Genomic DNA, 22,793 nt, shown 5'->3' on the forward strand with positions numbered 1-22,793 from the left:
ACTGTTTTTCCACTGATTCATTAATAACTGTAGGGTTCCTTCTGCTAAATTTAGACAACCCATAAATTTATTGGCAGAAAGAACAAAAGAGATTTTGCAACTATTTGAAAGATTGGTTTTCATTGTTAAATTGTCAATATTCTTGTGTTCCTCTTCCTACATTTTTAACTTATCTTCTCTACAATCTACTCAGAGCTTCTCCTTTGACCAGACAGACCTCCTTCAATGAACTGTGGCTTACTTCCCAGCTAGTCTATCATGTATCCATCTCCACGGTTGTGTGATGGCCACATTCCTGGCCCATCCTGAGTTCCATGTGCTCTGTTACAAGTGTTCCTGAGAAATGTGGGGCTGAGGATTAAGCTTTCAATCTCTCCTTTTCTCCTTACTAGAGAATTCTGTTGTTGTACGGAGAAGCATCTCCTGAGAAATGTCCTGCTGGTTACTCTCACTCAATTTGACCTAGATAAACATCTGAAAGGAAATAATATGTCACACTGAATAAAATGAATATAGTAATTCTCAGAATAGGAAAAGCTTACAATGCACATTATTTCACCTGACTCCTAATTTTTTTCCATTGGGGATCTTGTGACCTGATTTATTCTACATATTTTTCTGCTGATGATAAATGAGAAAAGAGAGAAAATACTTTGTCTTTCCAGGAAAGTCTAAGGAGGAATAAACATAAGGAGCCAATTTCTCCTTCATTTCCCTTTCAATTTCATATTGATTTCTTCAGTGTGAGCCAAGTAACAAATGGATTGTGCACTAGATTTAACATTTAAAATAATAAAGGTTAAGACTATATTACACTTTTTTTGTTCAACAGATTACATAAGTATTTGGTGAAACAGCACGCTACTCACCTAAATTTCAAATCTGTAGTCAAAAGCTTAAATGCTTAGAGGGTCCACCCTAAGTGACTGAAACAGGCCACTCATGTACCATTTGGGACTTTGGTGCCTGGGACAGTAAAAGCCTTGCCTCAAGAAGGACCTGCCCGCTGTATCCTCCTCTATGTGGGAATGAAGGTCCATAGTTGCCACATCTTCTCACGTCCAAAAGAGACTCCAGAAGTCAGGATTTGTACATAAATTTCCCCACATTTTAAAATGTTAGATTACATGTTTAAATACTGTATTGGTCAAAACACCTTATCAGTACTTTGGTCTAGTGGCCAGTATTTGACCTTCATTCAAATCCATCGCATAAGAATGGGCAATACTGAATGTTTGATTTTGAAATCTAGCATATCTGGTTATGAATAATTTATTTCCTGTGAAATGGAATGAAATCTTGCATTACCTTACTAGCTGAAATGCATCATGAATCAGACCTACTCTGTCCTTAGGTCTGAGAAGTGTGTGGTTCTGATTCAGCTGTGTGATAAGTTGGTCCCATCCATGTCCCTCATAGTGAACAATGTAGTAGCCATTTGAGTCCACGTTGAATTTCACCCAGCTGGTCTTTTCAGATAATTCCAGAGTATCTAGGAGGAGGAAATTGGCATAGTGTTTTATTAACAATATACCTACCAGGAACATCTCCAAAACTGTTAGTTCTCATGCTATTACTAATTAATCAGTAGGAAGACAAAGTTTTGGAAGAATCATTATGATATTCATTTTCATAGTCTACTGAATGGGGGTTTTTTTTGGTGAATTATGGTCTTATTAAATTAATAAATAAGGAAATTTGTTCTCAAAAGCTGTCTCTGCAGGTCTAAGAGGCCTAGTTAATCAGATAATAAGCATGATCGGAATTTTACTTATTTGTGGCCTTGTTACTGGTCATTGCAGTATGTATTTGTAGATAGGTGAACCATTTGTCTAGTCCTCATTTTGGATGAAATAAAGATTCCAGGTTGAACATGACATTACGATGGAAACCCTCTCATATTTCAGTGAGGTATTCAAAAGTGAAATTAAAATTATATGATGTATTTTTAATATGATAAACATTATACTATGTCATAAAAATAACATTATCATATTCTCTCAATAGATCTGTGAGACTTAGTCCTCATTCAAAATAAGATGAGAGAATTGAAGCTCAGGAGGAGTAAAGAAATTTTCTGAGGGTCCCACACCTAATAGGTGACATAGGAAGGAGTTGAGCCCAGAGCCAATTCCTTCCAAATTCATTCCAATACATATTTTTGCCTTGTGGCATAAGAGTTGGGCTAGTAGTTTTTAAGAGCTATAAGACAGAAAGCCCTCATTTCCTGATATAAATACAAACCTATCTCTGAATGCTAAAAGCACAAGAAAACTTCCCACTGAATAGAAAATTCAAATTTTCCAACTAAAGAGTTCTTTTAGTAATTAATAAATGGAGAAATGAGGACTTCCCTGGACATAATCTTTTATTTTGAAATTTACTTACAGTAACTTTCCTCCACATAGCCCAGAACATGTTTAATTTCAGAATTGAAACACCTATTTGGCTAATGAGTTCATTACCTGTCCTTGATTTTAGAACGTGTCTACGAATCACATTAGAGGAACTCGTGGTGTAGGTCAATGGAATATGCCACAGGTACCTGTGTCAGAAGATGGAGATGGTTACAGACTAAACGAATGGCCCTTTTAATGTTCACATTGTCAGACTCAGATAGGTTGTAAAAGGCACTTAATGGCCCATCTTTCACACCACCAGGGGTCCTATAAATTTTATGGTCTAAGACTTACAGATCCTTGAGTATGCAAAAATTCTTCCATACAATTATAGAGGTACAGGCACTATATATAACAAGTTGAGCTCTGCCACAATTATCTGTGCCATTGTTGTCCAAATCTCATACCATAAATTCTGCTGATTGTTTTCTTCTAAGTAAGAGAAAAAAAATCCAGTCTTCCTTTCATATTTCCAAAAACTCTGGCAGCCTGATATTAATTCAAACAACCAAAGAAAACTTCAAGAAAAGCCTCAAGAGATAAAGATCTGACCTCAGTATGATTTCCACTTATCCTTTTGTTCAACACAGCTACCCACACCCCACCCCTGCAACTGGTAAGTAACTATAAGTAGTTGCAATTGCCACCTGGGGCGGGGCCTGAAGCTCTTTCAGTCTGTTATCAAGGCTGGGTCAGGCCTCTGATTCCCGTGTGGAAAGAGCATCCCCCACGTTGCCCAAGAAACTAAAGAAAGCTCATGAAACAAGGAGCAAGCTGAGATGCAGTGACCTAGGCGAAGAGAAGAAAAGCAGCCACCTTTCCTGCAGGGCCCTCCATTCAGGGTCCTCTTTGGAAACCCCGCTCAGGAAGCGCTCCTGCTGCAGCCTGAGGGAACGCCCTTCCCGTGTGATCACCACCAGGGGAATTCCTTTCTGCAGAGTCCAGGTCGCCATCATCTCCTTGAGCTCCGCGCTTTCCTCCCGGAAGGCGAGCTGAAATGACAAGTGACTTCAGTGACTCCAGACGGAGGAGAGCAGAAACGCACATCTCCTTGGATGGCAGAAACAAGGCTTGAGGAGGAAGAGGGGAGGCCTCAGGCTGTCAGCTCAGGGCTGGAACCGGAGCCAGGCTGCCCCAGCGCTGCTCTCTGCAAGCTGACTGAAGGAGGGATGTATGCGGCAGCTAGAGGGTTAACACGCGGTGGCAAAAGTCCCAGAGAAAGGCCTTGCTCTAGACTGGAGCTCCCTCCTGCTCCATTGCAAACCAAAAACCCAGAAAACAAAACAGAACAAAAACACCTCTCCATTTTAAGGACAGTGGAGTGGAGGTGTTTCAGAGAGAAACGTCTATCTTTAGGGGAGCTTTAAATATTCCAAAAGAACTGTATTACATCAATAGATGTCTATTGAATGGAGAACAAAACCTCTAGTTTCCTAGCTTCTCCTATGGATTTCTGATCACTGGATTATGCCAAATCTTCCTTCAAAAACTACAATTTAAGGGATTCCTGTGCCTCTTCTTAAAAAGAGTTCCTCTTTTCTTCCACAGTGACTTTTCTTTCTTCTGTACTAAAGTGTTCCACTAACTTCCCAGAAGTAAACAAAAAGACGGGGGCCTCAAGAAAACCATTCACCCTATTTCCAGACCTAACATATTTGGTTTGGCATTTTCCTGAGCCTGGAGGGTGCCAAGACAGCACTAACCAGGCAGAGGAATTTTGAGCCGAGATATTTTTAGCCAGCAGTGGGGTTGTGGGAAAGCTGAATTGTAACAAAAATATAGTAGTAACAGCATCATCCCCCTAAGAGGCCTGAACATTCCTTTTTCAGTCAACTTTGTTTCAAGGAAAACTGTGGAAGTCTCTTCCTCTCCAGTTATTTAAAGGGACAGTTGATGGGGCGCCTGGTGGCCCAGTCAGTTAAATGTCCAACTCTTGCTTGCAGCTCAGGTCATGATCTCATGGGTCAGGGGATTAGATGGAGCCCCATGTCAGGCACCCCCCCCCCCCATGCAGGACCTGCTTGAAGAGTCTCTCCCTCTGCCCCTCCCCCCACTCTAGCACCCTCCCTCTCTCTCTCTCTCTCTCAAATAAATAAATAAATAAATAAGTCTTTAATAAAAAAAGGGACAGCCAGGCTCCTCTACATAATCATTTCAGGTCATGTGACACCCCAGATCTCTTCTACTCTTAAGTTTTTTTATACTTACTGTATTGCTTGTCATCTTGGAATCGGAATAACAAAATTCACCGGATGTAAAATCACCTAGACAATTCTATAAAACAAGAATGGAAGAACACTGCCATTTGGGTACTGATAGTTGGCTGAATATGCATATTAGACATGAATACAGACACTTAATAGCATAGCTCTATGAAAATTTAATTGCGCCAGACATGACGTGGAGCATAGTAACTCATGAGAATGGGGGGAAAAAAGCATCTTGGTAGTGACCACAGGAAAAGTTACTTACATACATTAAACAAAAAGTAATTTTTGTGGATTTCCTATGGTTGCTTCAAAGGCGCCTTTTTTTTTCCGTTTTCATGAACTGTTATGTTCCTTACCATGTATATCTAGATCAATTAAATTTTTATATATATATACATATATATTTCAAGTTTTCTAAAGAAGTACAATGTAGTAGAATGATTGTTGTAAAAATTAATTAGTTTGTTGAGCTTTTCTTTTTTTCTCTTTTCCCTGGGAAAGTTCCTACTTTATTCTTTTATTGTGCGCGCTGCTCATGCCCCTATTTAGCATTTAGGCAACTGTGTCTAGTACTAAACTTCTCCTATCATATCACAAATCCCTTGACTGGGGAGGGGAAATGCCTTTGCTTACCTGGGCATTCCTGATGACTATCACAGTAACAAGAGAATAATATACTTTGAATTCAGAATTAAAATGAGACCTAAGAAAATCAACAACTTGTCATCAATGCTTAAATAACTAAGACTTAATGCTTAAGGGGAACTGTACATGGAAAAATAACACACACACTTTCTAAGGCTCTCAAATGCTTTTAAATGATTTTATGAAAAATAACAACAAAGAATTCCTCTAATTCCCAAGTTACTATTGACACGTATTAGAAATGATGTTATGTGACACAGTGTTGAGTAAGATACTATCATTTTATACCACAGTTTCAATTGACATCAGAAAGTGGTCAACTAGACCTGAGGACCTTTAGGAAAAGGTTAGATGGGAGACTTTCCTGATACCTAGGAAGAAGCTGTGATGTTATTAGGAAAATGAATACTGAGCTTAGAATCAGAAGATAGATCTCAAATACTGACTCCATCATTGCATGTGTCTATATAACTTTGCACTAATTTCTCCCTCAATATTACTTTTCCCACCTGTAAAAATGGGGCAAGAATGCCTACCTTATCTTCTTGAGATGACTTATAAGCATGATGTGACTAAAATTAACATAGGCATATCCACAGTTGGCCTAAAAGAATCCTGCAATTCTTGGCCAAATTTCTCCTCTAATAATCCCCTGATACCCACTATGCACACCAAGGACATATTGTTTCTTGTTGAAGAAAGGCAAGGTTGATGTCCACACACACACACACACAGCCAAGGAGAGGGAGAAAGTGAAGGATGGGAGAGAAAAGCAACATGAGGCTTGTTGAGAAGTTTAGGAGGACTCTGAAGAGCGAGCATCTAGATTTTCAGCAGGAAGTGATGGAAATGGATAAAGACATTTACATAGGTTGTACTAAAGACTCAAATGAGATAATGCACTTGAAATATCTTTCCAAACTATTAAGTGTTGTATAAATATTGAACAATATTATGACTGTCCCCGGGCCATAAAGTGCTTACAAAGAAGGGAGGACCTCTTCTGTCTACAGAATTTCTACAATGTAGAAATGTCTATTTCTATGCGTGAGACTGCCAGTCCAATACATCTATGAAAGACCATTTTACTCACAGTTGAAAATTTAAGAGTATTTTAATAATTATTAGAATCATCTGAGCCGACTACACATTTTCTTCATTTTACTTATCATACTACATGAATCCCAATGACAAAAGAGACCAAGTGTTCCTTCATTAGCAATTAACTGTTCATTAATCACAACGCTAGATGCCGCAGCACCTAGAATAGATATGATTCTTGTTCTTAAGCAAATTTTATTATTATTGCTATTGTTATTATTAAACAATTATAAGCTATTAAAAGACGACATCACTGTGGGGGATAGATTTGTAAATGCACTTCTAGGTATTGAGCAGAAAGGCAAACCACTGGGGCGCCTGGGTGGCTCAGTTGTTAAGCGTCTGTCTTCAGCTGGGGTCATGATCCCAGGGTCCTGGGATCAAGACCCACATGGGGCTCTCTGCCTCACAGGAAGCATGCATCTCCCACTCTGCCTGCTTGTGTTCCCCCTCTCGCTGTGTCTTTCTCTGTCAAATAAATAAATAAAATTTTAAAAAAAAAGAAAGGCAAACCATTGAAGGGTGGAGTAGTCTGTAAGGAGGAGGTAAATTCTCAGCTAGAACTCAAAAGATGGATGGCGTTTGAATTGTTGGCAAGAAGAAGGTGCATTCCAGGCAGCGAGGACCCTTGAAACAAAGACATGATGACGTAAGGATTGAGCAGGATTTCTTCCTGTGAGGGAGGAAAGGTGTCTCACGCAATGGAGAATACATGCTGGACACTAAAGTTGAAAAAGTAGAGTTAAACCTTAAAATTGGGGCAGAGAAGTTCGGATGTTCATGGCGGGAATTACAAAGTCATTAAAGATTTTGGAAAATGAGGAGATAAAAGTATTGGGTTAATCTTAGAAGGGAACCAAAGAAAAGGGCACCAGATACCAAAGGCTTGTGACTACCCCAGTGTGGATGGCAACTGGTTCCAAAGGAAAAAGATCGTGCTGCCTTCGATGCACCTGGCGGTGTAGAAAGTGGAATACATGTTGGTTGACTAACAATACAACTATTTATAAACCTTCATAATTAGCCTAATACATTTTAGATTTACCAACAGTCTACTGTTCCCCAGCATATGACTTACATTTGACAGACTGTTCCACAAATCATCATTTTTAGCATTTCCATAACTGAACGTCTTTAAGTAGTGAATAATTCCTTTGCGGAATTTCTCCTCATTCAGAAAATCCTTGAGCATATTCAAAATACAAGCTCCCTGAAAAAAAAAAGAAAGAAAGACAAAAAACAAACAAAAAAAGAAGATAAAGGAAAAGATAGTATGATTTGTTTTTAAGGGGAGCTTAAACTGTATGGAACACGCGTAGTGTCTGAAAACGGAACGTCAAATACAACAAAAGTATAACCAGGGGCGGGAACCAGCAACCAGTAAGTTCAACTGTTGATCTTACAAGCCTCATTACATTTCTCCTGAAAGCAGAGCTCCCACAGCATTTACTACCTTGTTATAGGAAACGGAGTCAAACATTTCTGCTATCTGCGTAGGAGTTTCTGCTTGATTGGAGATAGGACGGGATGAATTTAATGAATCTTTTTTAATTACTGTAAAACACACGTCTGAAAAAGCATCATCCTAAAGAGGGAAGAAAACGTTTTCACTTTGAATTTGACACTTTCAAAGCAGTAGAAAACACAGTAGGCTTAGGAAGATAATCGTAGAAATAGTCATTATTTCTTACAATTGATTCTAAGTTTCTTTCCCCTTATATAAGTCCCCTGCCACCAATTCTCTACTTCATAAAGGCATAAATCCAACATTCCTTCAGGCATTGTTTGAATGTGTACCACATACCAGGCCTTTGGATACAGAAATAAAATGGCTCCCATTTGGTGAACACTTGCTATGTGCCAGGACCTTATCTGTGATCCTTTCAACACCCTGTAAAGTAGATGCATTATGTGCTCTTTACAAGTGAGAACGTATGAAGCTTTGGGACTCCACCATGGATTCAACACATAGCAAATAACAAGACACTGACCTGGGTGGCTCAGTGGGTTAAGCCTCTGCCTTTGGCTCAGGTCACGATCCCAGGGTTCTGGAATCGAGCCCCGCATCTGGCTCCCTGCTCAGCGGGGAGCCTGCTTCTCCCCGCCCTTCTCTGCCAGCCTCTCTGCCTACTTGTGATCTGTCTGTCAAATAAATAAATAAAATCTTAAAAAAAAAAGAAGAAGAAGAAGAAGAAGACACTGACTCTGAATCCATGACTGTCTGTACCATACTGGACCAAATGCCTACCCAAAGAGCTAAGTAACCATTACAAACCACCTTGATATGTAGTGTTCAGACTCTTTATGCCTAAAGAAAAAGACATGTTTGAAAAAAATCTTTTCATATATTTTAGGGAAGTGAATAGGCAGGCCTTTTGAAAATTCTAGAAGAGTGTGCCCCAATTATGCTTAATTTTCAGGTTACATGCCAAGAACTCTCCAGAGGATCTTTAGCCACAAGCCCCGTCTCATCCTACATCATTGCTCATGGACAGTGACTTTCTTTCCTCTCACCTCGCATACACAGCTGTATGTTTGTGCTATATGAGCTCTCTGTTCATAGATTTTTGGATGAGAGATTTATGTTATGGGCTGAATTGTATATGTGGTATGACATACAAAATTGTAAACTTACAGATTGTAGCTCTGGATATGTGGCATTAACAGAGACGAGTTCCATGTATGTTGCAAAGCCTTCATTGAGCCAAATATCATTCCACCATTCCATTGTAACCAGGTTGCCAAACCACTAGGAAGCAGAGACTCAGTGTTACTAGAAGTTAAACAAATATTGGGGTTCCTGGGTGGCTCAGCTGGTTGAGCATGGGACTCCTGACTGCAGCTCAGATCAAGATCTCAGAGTTGCAAAATGGAGCCCTGAATCCTCCCTCCCCTGTTCTCAGTGGGGAGTCTGTTTGAGATTTTCCCTCTGCCTCTCCCTTTACCCCTCCCCCAGTCTCATGCACATGCTCTGTCTTTCGACCCCCACTTAAATAAATAAATAAATCTTTAAAAAGAAATTAAACAAATATAAAAAAATTATTAACTAGCAAAAAATTATAATAGATGCTGACATCCTTCTTTCAGTGGTTAAGGCCTTTCCTCTCTCTGTTGCCCTTTTCTCTCTGTACAACTTCCTTCTACTGACTGCTTTGCCTTCTCTTCTCACCACCACATTTTTGTTTCTTGTTTACTTTTCTTTCTTTTGTGTCCTTATTGTCGCCAACTCTCCAACTTCCATTTTATCCTCCCAACATTTCTTAGCTATTAGATTTTATCGAGAAAAAGATGTACAATCTTACCTCATCCTTGATTTATGGTGATGGTCTTAGGAGAGATCCAAGCCAAAATATCTTTGGTGAAGTCACTTCTTTATATTAAGTAGCAAATATTTGCTTTATATTTAAGTAGCAAATATTTCAAATTCTTACAAATTCATTTAGGACCCTTGGATTGCTACATAGTATTACTGATGAGGAAATTTAGTTGTTAACTTTTTCTCTGACTTCTTCCAGGGATTAACCTGGATACTAAAGTGAATAAAGTTCTGAGATTTTAAATATATAAAAATAAAATTAACAGGATGCCAAAAGGAAATCTAAACAGCAATTTACCTTTGACCTATATTTGATTTATAACACTGGTTTTAAGTATTGCTACTTTTTCATGTACTTTTGTATTTTATTTAGCCTATGTGCCTGGTACTATCCATCTAGTTCATCTGTTTCAGGATTGCAATCTCCAGAGGGTTGGGAAATTAAACAAAAAGATTCCAAGATTCAGGGGCACCTGAGTGGCTCAGTTGTTTAAGCATCTGCCTTCAGCTCAGGTTATGATCCCAGGGTTCTGGGATCAAGCTCCACGTCGGGCTTCCTGCTCAGTGTGGAACCTGCTTCTCCCTCTCCCTCTGCTGCTCCCCCTGCTTGTGCTTTCTCTCACTCTCTCTCTCTCTTTAAAAAATGGATAGGGGCGTCTGGGTGGCTCAGTGGGTTAAAGCCTCTGCCTTCAGCTCAGGTTAGGATCCCAGGATCCTGGGATCGAGGCCTGCATCGGGCTCTCTGCTCGGCAGCGAGACTTGCTTCCCTTCCTCTCTCTCTGCCTGCCTCTCTGCCTACTTGCGATCTCTGTCTGTCAAATAAATAATGAATTTTTAAAAATCTTTAAAAAGTGGATAAATAAAATCTTTAAAAAAAAATCTAAGATTCAGAAAAGACTTCTTATAGTTATAACTAGATATGTAGCTTCCAGAAACTGTTTAAGCTGTATTTCTTTTCTGACAACCCTCATATCATTTTGCAAGTGGGCACCAATCTTCCTGAGAGCATCTGTGAAAATGGATGGGAGGTGTTTCCTTAATTGCAGAAGTGATGAATATGAAAAATCCAAATTGAGCTATTTTTGATAATTGACCAGTTAGTAAGAGTGGTTTATTCATTCATTCAATAAATATCTTTTGAGAACCCACTACGTTACTGGCAACATGCCATATGTTAGAAATAGAAAGATGTATACAATACAGCCTCTGCCCCAATACTAATGATGGAGGGCAACCGATAGATAAATGCAGTAAAGCAGTATGGTGTTATGATCAATGCCTGTACAAAGGGTAGAGAAGATTCCAGGAGTTAAAAATAAGTTCTTTTGGGGAGAGTGTGTAAGTTAGTTAGGAAATGATTCATTTCCTGCCTCTTACAAGGGGACTCAGGTATGTTGGGAATAGTGTGTGCTCTAGGCAGATTAAGTAACAAGAGCAAAAGCATAGAGGAGCAACACAACCTGGCACATTGGGAAATGGCAAATAGTCTAGGATGGCCAAAGCTTACGGTGTGGGTAAGAGATGAGGCTGGAGAGGTGGAGAAGGGCTTCATCTTGGGCCCCTGGTATGCCATGCTATGGACCCTTGGCCTACTCAGTTGGCACTGGGAGTCTTTGCCGGAGTGAATGGTCATAGGGAGATCAATGGGGGAGACAAAAGAGTCAAGACAAAAATTCCACTGCCGCCTGTTGCTTCAGCCTTGGATTTTGCATCTCCGTGAAAGAGAGCTGTAAAAGTGAAGGCCAGAGCAGCCTCAGAGGTAGAGTTCTCCAACCATTTCCCTATGATCATTCAGTAGAAAGATTAGAAATCCCCAGATTCAGTCAAATGCTTTAGAGCTACCAGTGACTAATGATCAAAAGCCCTAAGACGGGCCAGTAGGGAGATTCTAAACCAGAGGAAGCCGCACATATGTGCTTCGATTACAGTGCTGAGCATGGTTCTTGTGTAATTGGGTACTTAGTTCACTGCTTAAATAAAATCCAACTCATTATTATAATAATGATAAAGGATAAAGTTAAAAATTAAAAACAAGATGTTACTAGCTTCTAATAAATACAATAACATGATCCTTGTCTGCATGGTGAAAGAGAATTTCTGGGGCCCTTCATAATTCACTGTGTTACTAGGAATTTTCAGAAATGAAATAGAGCAGAAATAGTCTCATATCTGTAGAGTTAGTTTTATGGTTCCAAATTTGCATCTAATTCAGTGTTGATAGATGGGCCTTGGAAATCTTAGCCTGCAAGAAATGGGAGCAGAAGCAGAGATCATTGCTGCTGTCACTAATAACTCACACTTATTGAGTGTGACAGGCACAGGCACTTATCTGTAATTCTTCACAGCAGTTTCAAGAAGCAGGAACGACTATTAATTTAACTTTATAGATGAAGACACTGAAGTTTAGAGTTAGGTAATGTGTCTAGGGTCAGCCACCCATGAGTACTTGGACTTGAAGTCCTCGCTATGGCCATGTAGTGACATCTTCCAACTGAAGGGAGATTGATTTTGTCCTGGATTAGGGGGTACAAGGAAAACTATTTTTAATAGAAACCTCTCCTTGTAGGGTTTCCAATTCTACCTCCTATGTATCTCCATAATCCATAACTTCTCTACTAAAATACATAAGAAGGCTTTGCCTTGAAGAGTTTTAAAGGATACAGTGACCACTTCTCTTGTGATAATACACCTGTGTGAATCTCATAGTCTAGAGATTGAGATACTTGACATACTGTGTTTGGTTCGATAGGCTCTAAGTTCCCCTCTAAGGGTAAAATGATATAAGTTTATGTTGTTTCAGGAAGCCCGCTGGTGTCCTGTACAATGCCTTTTGGACTGATGTTAAGAGAATGTCATGAGTGTTAGGTACCTGGTGGGCTAGTTCATGGGCTATGGTTTTGGTGACCCATAGTTGATCAGAAACAGAAGAAGTCTTAGTATCAAAGAGCAGCGACGTCTCTTTATATGTGATGAGGCCCCAATTTTCCATGGCTCCAGACTCAAAGTCAGGAATGGCAATTAGATCTAAGAAATAAGAACAAACATTTGATTATTATGGCTTCTGCATCAGAAATGGGGTTTGCTTCCCCCTCAAATACATTGTGATACTTTCATGTATAAGCAGACTTTCTGAAAACATAAAGACTATTGCAACATTGACCTGGGGTCTTGCAAATGCACTGAAAATAATCGATACACATTATTAAGCAGCATTAATTCTATCAATACAGTTTTGGTTGTAGCTGAAGTAACCTGTTGACATTTACCCACTTGTTTCTAAGCGTGCTAAACTCGGCAAATACCTTGGGTGCATTAGTGCTAAGAAAATGATTTTTTTAGAAATACTCATATTGTATTTTATATTAATACTACTCAAAAACTTTGAAAGGTATCAAATAATTTTTAGTATGTTTGAGATTCATCAAAACATATAATGAACTCATTTCTGTAAAAAAAAGAATAATATGGGATTTTAATTTTAGGAAAACATCTTTTAGGAGCAATCTCTATTGTCAATATTTCAATGACTTTTTCAAGAATGTGTGGTCTCTATTATGAGCAAGTGTCCTTTCTAAGGCAGTAGAGGAAGAAAGCTGTAGGCATCAATTATTTCTGACCTCAATTTCCTTTTCTACATTGATATTTTCTCTACCTCTTGACAAAGTCTTGAGGGAAAAAGTGAAATTTAATCATCTTTAAGCAACTCAGATATAACGTATATTAATTTATATTCTATCTGTGTGTGTGTGTGTGTATACCCATTGCCATTGATATCATGTAGGTGAGAAAATTTCTAACTAATATTTAATCTTGGAATTTTTACTTTTTATTCTGCTAGACCATTTTGGAAGAAATACGGTTTGACTAAAAAGGAAGGTAATTTTTTTAAGTTGAAATGAACCAAGTCACTTGGCTTGCGATTACATTGTTTGGAATTAATACTGGTTAATTCTAGTGGATAAAAACAAATACTTATAAGACAATCTAAAGTAAATTAGCACTAATAAAGATTAGTATTCATTAGAACTTCAAATGTAGGATTAATTTTTTTGTAAATTGCACTGATGATTTTATACTGTTGGATTATCTCCAATAATCATTAGAGATACTTGGATCTGGTTTAATTTTTCCTAAACTGCATCCTTCTTTTCAGTTATTTGAAAAATACATTTCACAGGGGCGCCTGGGTGGCTGAGTGGGTTAAGCATCCACCTTCAGCTCAGGTCATGATCCTAGGGTCCTGGGACGGAGACTTGCATTGCATGGGGCTCCTTGCTCAGCAGGGAATCTGCTTCTCCCTTCCTCTTTCCCTCTACCTCTCCCTGCTTGGGTTCCTGTGCGTGTGCTCTCTCTCTCTCTTTCTCTCAAATAAATGAGTAAAATCTAAAAACAAACAAACAAACAAACAAAAACAAAAAAACAAAAAACAAAAAAAAACATTTCATGTGATCTCCAAGGTTGCATTGTTCAAGAACAAGGTAAGGTTGTTGATGGTTGTTATTGGATCTTTCCTTGGCTTTGACATAGAGACAACAATGGATTATGGGTAAATTTAGTATATCTATACTAAAAAACAGATAGAACCTGTACTATAATAAAGCACTGAGACTCAAGAACAATAAGAATAAGCCCCTGGAAAAGTCTTTTGGTGGTCCTTTTACCTCCTCTAAGGAAAAATGGCACAGATTTGGAGGGTAAAGAGAAACAAAGACATGATAAGGAGTATGTCTTAATTTTCTCATGGGAAAAAAATGTTTTTCACCGTCAGAAATTCTGAAAACCAACCTACATATGTTATGAAACCAAAGTTATGGTTTAATGTGTTTTTCTTAAGATAGAAAATCAAAACCAGGATAGACTATTTGTATCTTCCTATGTAAAGATCTGTTACTACCACATTCAAATTATCTACTTCCTTCAAGTCTTCTTTTATTTTTAAATCTGTGCCACATTCTTATCTTTCAACTTCAAATGTACTATAAACAGATAGAGGGACAATTTCTAGCTATTTACATAAATCTTTGGCAAATTTTATAAAAGACTGCTGGTCTTGTACAAATACAGCATAGAAAAAAGTTCTATGTTCTGGAAAATTCATCCAATTAAATCTAACATGTGATACAGCTATTTTAATATGAACCAGATAAAAGAATAAATAATCCACACTACTCAAACTTCTCATAAATACTTTTCTTTTCTACACTCAAGAACCATCTGAGGTACAAATTATTGCTTCCTGGGCTAACTGAACCTCTTCAGTACTCATTTAAATCACATATAAAGACAAAAAAAAAAGAAATCAAAGTGAGGTCTATAATAAAAATAAATACAATGACACAGAATTTGAACCTACCCAGTTTGGGAAGTGGATAGTTGATATCAAAGTAATTTTCATAAAAATTAAGTAGCTTTAATGATGCTTCCAAAGCATAATGGGTTTGACTCCATTTTTCCGGGGATGCATAGATGGACACCTGGAAATGTTGATCAGAAGAAGTGGTCTTTGAATGTCACAAATCCTTGGCACAATCCCATTCCTAACAATCCTCACTCAAAGAAAGGTAGACTGAATTTTTCATGAAATTATTGTAATAGAATTAGCATGTTTTTGATAGGGATAAGACATTCCATAAAGTATTCTAGCAAAAGTCAGTCTTATAAGCAATCTTGTGTCTCCTATCAAATTCCATTCCCTAGGTGCTATTCTGTAAATTTCAAGCTATATGAACTCACTATATCATGAGAGCCCACTTGAGCTCATCACTATCATGCATTTTAGCACTTGAGTGCTAGCTTTCCAGAATTGTGTCTACCAGCACAAGTCAAATAAAACGTAGGTATATGAGTTGGGAAAACCTTCAAGAACTTATTGGATCCACCTTTCCATCTAGTAGACTTTAAACTCAAAAATCCCCAAATATGTTCCTTTACTCCCCCTCAAGTAAATAACCACTGAATGGAAAAAGTTAAATTACATTCCACTTTTATTGGGTTTCAGGTATGGTGCTACTTTCATTTTATGGTGTGCTTTCACCATAAAATGAGGGACCTAAAGTCCCTCAGAACTTTTATACGAAGGATATATTAATAGTTACCATCTTTTGATGGCTTATCTGGCACAGTGCTAAATGTGTACATATGAAATCTAATTGAATCCTCTCAACAACCTTATGAAAAGATGGAAATATGTGGAAATTGAGTAACTTGCTCCAAGTCACCCAGCTAGAGAATTGCAGAGCTGGTATGTGAAACCTAGGAAGCTGACCGGAACATACCCTCCTGAAGTTACGTGCCATGACCTCCCATATGTCTATTATCTATGCAGAATCTGAGTGTAGAGCTGCTGTGTTACATATCTAGATGCATTGCTCAAAACATGTATCTACGTATCTGTAAATATAATATGTATATAAATGGAAATAGTCATTTAATAGTTGTTTTTCATAAGAATTATTTTACAGTTATTTGAATGTTTTTTGGTTCTTTGTTTCTTTGACTGTTATATTTAGTTCTTCAGGGTAAGCAGATGATGATGATGATGATGGTGATGATGATGATGATGGTGTCTCTACTGATATTTGCAAAACTCTGTAAGATATCCATTGGGTATTGTAAGTTTTTGCAAATAATGAAGACTCGAAAAATTTGAAGTCTACGTCTCATTGGAGAAAAAAAGTTATAGAAAACAATTGGAAACAACGTGAATGTCCTAAAATAAGATGCTGACTAAAAATTTTTTTGGTACTTCCATGCAGTATAACACTAAGCAATTGCTAACATAATATTATAGAAAGTTCCATAAAATATATTATAAAAGTATTATAGAAAATTTTAATGGCATTCAGTTCTTAGGGCATATTATGGTGAAAGTAGAGTTAAATAATCTTAAACATAATTTTGTAAAAAAATGAGTATACACAATTATTGTATATACTCTCATATACTGACATACATATGGAAAATATTTGGAAAACTTACACTAATATTATCAGTAATTCTATCTTGGTGATGGGATTTATGAGTAATTTATTTTATTTTTTGCCTATTTTGTGAGATAAGCATGATAAAAAGCATAAGAAAATAAAAGCTCTTTGCTCTCAGGACTGTGTATAAAATTAGAACTCAGTCTCACCTTGACCCCTGAGGAGGTGGTGCCACTCACAGAGTTGAAATCACAAACTATGTAGGCTACAAGGTATGTACTCATTTTTACAGTAGTTTCAAAATGATCTTCTAAGAGGCCTTCTTCAAGTTCTAATGTCTTCACCTATAGGAAGGGAAAAAAAACAGCATTTGAAAATTGGAGTACTAAGTTAAGTATTAACTCACTTAAGCAGGTGAGTTAGAAGAAGTTCCCACCACTTTGAAGGACTTGAAGATCAATGGCCCATCACATTCTATGACCTCTACTCCCCATTTTTCTCTTATCCCTGGACTTTCTCTAAGACATCACGTACCACTTTTGGGACCCAAAATGATGCCGAATCTTATTTTGTTGCTTGAAAGCATAAAAACATTTTAGGGGTTTCTACTTTCTCGAAATGCAGTAATCTCCAACACTGGCATAAATCAAAGTTCTGCACTTCTAAGCAAAAATATCAAAGAATGTCTCCTTTCCCTTTGTTTGTTATATAATAAATCTCTGTTGCAGAAGGAAATGGGATGCAAAATTGTGTGAGATACTTTTCATTATCTTTTAGTCCTCTTATTTATGTGTGAGGTAGGTGCTATTTCACAGGTGAGGAAGCAGAGTCTCAGAAATGTTAACTGAGTTGCCCAAGATCACATGGCTAGTTCCACAGGAAGACCGAGATGTGGATGCGACCGTGTGACTCCAAAGACATTGCTCATTCCTTCACTCGCTGTATGACAGCTTGAGTCATAGTCTTATTTTATCTTTGCTTCATTGATTCAGCAACGAAAGCAGGCAGGCCAAGGAGGTCATTAGTAATTTAAGCTTCTGCCTATCTGCGGAAGAAGTAAGAAGTTTTAAGCCTACAGACGGGTCAGCCACATCTGTCAAGTTCACTGAGTAATTACCAATCTCTATCTTTAATTGTTCAGGATAGCTTGTCCCAGAGATGGTCTCCACTATGGTACAATGCCCCAAAATACTGAATGGATACAGATCCAATAATCTGAAAATACCACTTTCTTTAAATTGGTAACTGCTCTTAGACTAGCTTTCCCCTCCCAGCATCCCTTTCAAGGGATCAGGCTTGCAACAGCACTAACCAGGGCTTGTCAAGCCTGTTTTATCTATTTGGATAAGATTGCAGTTTGCTTTGGCAAGAGAAAATGCCTTGAAGTATTACCAGAAACTGCCTAGCCTACTTAAGTGACAAATGTTTATGTTATTTAATTCTACTAGCATTTGAGTCTACAGAATTCCGTTTAAAAAATGAGGTCCTAAGTTTTAAGAAAGCAGCAGACATTGACCAAATACTTTACGAAAGGTAGCACTATATATAGGACTGCGATGTACCTCCTGCAAGTTAACTTTGTAGAACAACAATCTCTTTTTTGGGGATCTGATTCAATGAGAATTCTATGAGCACATACTTTTACCAGACACGAGGATTATGGGAGAGGCCGGGGAGAGGGCATTGTGACTGTAGTCTTATGACCAAACTCAGTAAAAAACCATTTAGTCAAGTGTGTTAGAAGCAGGAAGGGAGAAGGAGGAAGGTTGTGGGACGCTAGGGAGATGAGAGTCTCTGACAGGAGACACTGGTGGCAGGAGTGGTTAGGAGATGGATAGGCGTTCCCTCTGATTTCTACCCCCAGATGAAGATATAGCCCATGGAGACTGAGTTTTGTTCTGGAACCTGGAGTGAACCATGAAGATTAACATTGCCTTAAATGGAAGTGCATGGGGTGTTCATGTACGTTCTTGCAGGATGATGATGTAATCTCCAAGTACAGAACATTCGTTACCAGACAAAGATTTAGCTGTTTCTCACTGTTGGCCAGACTTTCCTTACACAGCAAGTATCATCAGCAGGTGTGTGTTCCTTTAAGGAAAGAAACCCTCCAATGATATGCTGCCCCAACTAGTACATGGCTGGCTACCTCAATTCCCTTAAATCTTGTATTCTCAACTAAGCAGTTTGAGAGCTCAATGTGTGTTGCTTCTTCTCACGAATCCATAAACCAGATTAACTGCTGCAGTGATTGTCCAAAGAGTAAGACTGTAGCATGACTTCAGTTGTCCTTTTTGGTCAACCACAAAAACTTGGGTTGGGCATGTCAGTGAGAAGCAGAAAGTGAAGCCAGTATTTGTTGGAGAAGTCATGATCCAGGGAACTGGACAAATCAGTTGAGACAATGCAAATATTCAAGGATCATATAAAATATTTTTGAAACATGCACTTATTTGTCTTAAATAGGAGAAGTTGCTGGAGGTTTCTAACGATTAAAAAAAATTTAAGTTCTAATATAATGAAATGGCAATTATGTTTACATCACATTTTAATGAAAAGGCTTGAAAATAATTATATTTCTACTTTACCTTCCATGATTACTCACGTGAAAAATGACAGTAATAAAAAGCTGCTGGGAAAGAGACTGAACTGCCCTTAAGTGAACATACAGTTAGAAAGCAGACTTGGAGTTCAAGTACACGATCATTTTTACCCGGAAATGAGTAGGCTAATTAAATTGCTGTCTGGATGGTCAGGGAAAAACTAGGATATGTGTCACATGGAGTATTGTCACTTTTCCCCTTGATCTGTTCTGCCAGTCTATCAGAGCAAATACCTTTTTACCAGCATGAAACAGAAATCTAGGGAAATTCAGTGTCTTGTGTTATCGACTCATTTCTCCCCTTCAGGCATAGAGGCTGATCACTGTGGAGGGCAGAGAGAAAACTGGGGTAGGGCCCCTTGCTGGCTTATGATGGCCCAGCTGCCTTCTGGGCTGCTCATTTTTGCTGAAGCACGATCAAAAAAGCCTCTATTTTTGTCTCACTTTCCAAGCAGCAATTGTGAACTATTTTATATTTTGTCAAACATCACAAATGGCAAGCACATCATTAGCCAGGAAATATCAAATGAGGCCCGCAGTCAGCCGTATCTTTCAGAGTCTCCGAATTTTGAGGGCAAATAAAGGGTTCAAATGTCTCTTTCAGTTAAAAAAAAAAAGTGTATAACTACCATAGATGATTTTCATAGATAATTTTAAGAATTACCCATGGAATTTAAAAAAAAGAAAAAAAGGATTTCTAAGTTTCATCAGAGACGACTAGAGCAGAATTTCCAGGGAGGAGCCCAGGCAGGGTTCTTTAGATCCTTCCCACTCTAAATGTGAAGTCTGGACCAGCAGTGGTGGTATCACCTGGGAGATGATTAAAAAGGCAGAACTTTGAGCCTCACCATTGCCAAGCCGAATCAGAATCTAAATTTTAACAAGATCCTCAGATGATTCATCTCAACATTAAAGTTTGAGAAGCACTGCTCTGGGTGGCTCTGAATTTCATCATTGGCCAAGTAACACAGATTGAAAAAGAACATTGTTTCCATATGAATACGAATCAAATATAAATCACCTTTTTTTTTAAACTTCTGGTATAACAATGCCCTACACAGAATGATGTTAAAATCTAGTAGGATTGGGGTTATTATATAATATGTAGATGGAGAAAACAAATCAATGGCTTCAATCTTGAAAACAAAAAAAAAATGTAAAAAAAAAAAAATACAGCAAAGACCGAGGCTCAACTTGAGAATGATTCCCCCAAAGTTTCTGCAAGTGACAATACCTTTGGCATGTTGGAGAGTGCAATGTGTCCACTTTCTCTTCTTATCTTGATGGAAAAGTTGGCTTTAAATGATGGTTCATCAAAGCAAGGGAAAGCCATCCGGGCTTCAGTTGGCTCAAAATCGGTTACTGCAATGATTCTGAAATGAAGAAACCACCAGCCAGAATTTTACAAGTGAAAGCAAGGAAAGAAATGAACTATACCTTCAGAACACAGCTTATCAAACCCAGAGGTGATATATTTGACTTCTCAAACTATAATCTTAGTGAATCTAGGCTGCCTTTTAAAATAAAACAGGGGTAAATTCTGTTTAATAGCTGCCAATTGTGAATTATAAACAGTGCTGGGTGCTCTGCTTATATGACTTCCTTCACGCTCATGGTAGGCAAGGATGTTGAGACGCAGAAAATTCTAGTAAGCATACCAGGTTCCTTAGCTACTAAATGAGATAGGCATGTCCAGTCAACTTGATGCCAAAACTGACTAGGATATAAGTAGTGAGGTACCATCTCTAAGGATGGGGCTTCAGTTGGAGATTTGAGTACTTGTGAATGTGAGTGATGCCTTAGGTTGTGTTCTCAGAAAGCAGACCCTGCTTCATTAAAAATATGCCTCCAGGAGATGTTAAGCAGGTAGGTAAGGAGTGAAGGAAGCAGGATAGGATAGAAGAAAAAGCCAGGCTGGATCCAGCGTCAGTCTGATCTCTGGGGAGCTCTGGAATGGAAACTACATCTTTAAGATTTCCCCCACTAGAGGCAAGGAGCTGGGATTTTAAAGTTTGTACCCCGTGGGGAGCCTAACTCCCAGGAACTTCTAGCTTTTTCTGCTTGCTGACAAAGTAGCTCTAGTCCTCAGACTATAATAAGTACATAGATATTCTGACAAATCTCTATACCCTATCACCTGGATAATGTCTGAAATTGTATAATTACAGATTTATTCTTTGGACTTAAAGCTTCAATTAAGAAACAGAGCTGGAGGGCTGCCTGGGTGGCTCAGTGGGTTAAAAGCCTCTGCCTTCGGCTCAAGTCATGATCCCAGGATCCCGGGATAGAGCCCCGCATCGGCTCTCTGCTCAGCGAGGAGCCTGCTTCCTCCTCTCTCTCTCTCTGCCTGCCTCTCTGCCTACATGTGTTCTCTGTCTGTCAAATAAATAAATAAATAAATCTTAAAAAAGAAAGAAGAAAGAAACAGAGCTGGAGTGCAGACTTTTATTGGAGAAGGAGGGAGAATAAAACATCTCTAGGGTCAGATAAAGGATGAGAAGGGCGGCGGGGTGTGGGGGGTGGGTGGTGAGGAAGAGGGGTTGCCAGAATAATCATGCCTCAGTTTGCTTTGTTTCTATAATATAGATTGGGGAATGAGGCTAGGGATCGAAACAATTTGATTTGCTTGGAACTTCAGACTTTATTTGGTAGCAGCTACTACATGTATAAAGGAATTCCACATGCCTGGAATAATTTTCACAAATGTGAAATTTTGTTTATAGTAAGTCTACAGTGGGAAAGGAAAAAGTTTAATGTTTTTTTTTTTCTGGTACTTGCACAATTAATTTTAGCTCTGCATGTAAAGTAGTGACTTCTTACTTCTCAAAGAACTATTGTTGACCGGATTATTTTTATATTTGAAGTTAAGTTGTGTGTGTGTGTGTGTGTGTGTGTGTGTGAGAGAGAGAGAGAGAGAGAGAGAGAGATCCATGAGTCTATTGACACTGTGCTGCAAATCATCTTATATGTTAGATCTACTATGTGACTGAGGAGGAAGAGAACTAATTAATCATAAGAAGAGTCAGAAATAGCCTGAAGTTAGTTATGGGAGACATGTTGAAAAGTCCTCCGGCTCTACTAAAAATAATAATAATAATAATAATAATCTCCCACTCCAGTTTCCCACATCTTCCAAAACGATAACCTTAAAAAGTATGTCCTTGTGGTGGAGTCCTTGTCACTTGAAAAAATGAAAAAAGCCATCGCTGGTCACATGTTGCCTTAGTGAGAAGTTGATGATAAATTCCCTATCCAGTACTATGCTGGCTGAGAACAAGACCCATAACAACAGAGGCTGCAGTGAGGAAAGTGTCCCAAGGCGAGGAGCAAAGACATGGGCTTGGGGAAAGGCTCTCCTATGTGGACCACTGGGGACTGTGGGGGTGGGGGTGAACATATGAGTCCTCAGAGGGTAGTGAGCACAGAAGATGGGAAAGAAGAGACATGTAGCAGACATTGGTAAGGTCCCCTATTCATTGCTCTTCTTCAATTCCAGTGGAATCCTGATTTTACTCAAGAAGAAAATGTGCCCAATTTTTAAAAAATCACCTCTTCAGAGTCCCTTGCTACTTCTTGGGGCAACAAAACTCATTCTGT

General features: G+C 38.5%; 1 protein-coding gene across 1 annotated transcript in view; it reads right to left on the reverse strand.

Moving 5' to 3' along the window:
* Nucleotides 1-22,793, reverse strand: part of ERAP2 (endoplasmic reticulum aminopeptidase 2) — a 37,761-nt gene that overhangs the window by 9,858 nt on the left and 5,110 nt on the right. The window contains exons 5-15 of the mRNA XM_080803782.1: nucleotides 20,431-20,569; nucleotides 16,804-16,938; nucleotides 15,025-15,145; nucleotides 12,541-12,695; nucleotides 8,991-9,104; nucleotides 7,809-7,940; nucleotides 7,434-7,565; nucleotides 4,608-4,673; nucleotides 3,216-3,391; nucleotides 2,466-2,545; nucleotides 1,309-1,492 (exon numbers count right to left, since the gene is read on the reverse strand). Of these exons, the coding sequence (XP_080659908.1) occupies nucleotides 1,309-1,492; nucleotides 2,466-2,545; nucleotides 3,216-3,391; nucleotides 4,608-4,673; nucleotides 7,434-7,565; nucleotides 7,809-7,940; nucleotides 8,991-9,104; nucleotides 12,541-12,695; nucleotides 15,025-15,145; nucleotides 16,804-16,938; nucleotides 20,431-20,569 (1,434 nt within the window). The remainder of the gene's footprint in view (nucleotides 1-1,308; nucleotides 1,493-2,465; nucleotides 2,546-3,215; nucleotides 3,392-4,607; nucleotides 4,674-7,433; nucleotides 7,566-7,808; nucleotides 7,941-8,990; nucleotides 9,105-12,540; nucleotides 12,696-15,024; nucleotides 15,146-16,803; nucleotides 16,939-20,430; nucleotides 20,570-22,793) is intronic.

Source organism: Martes martes (genome assembly GCF_963455335.1).
Source record: "Martes martes genome assembly, chromosome: 5".
Classification (NCBI taxonomy): domain Eukaryota; kingdom Metazoa; phylum Chordata; class Mammalia; order Carnivora; family Mustelidae; genus Martes; species Martes martes.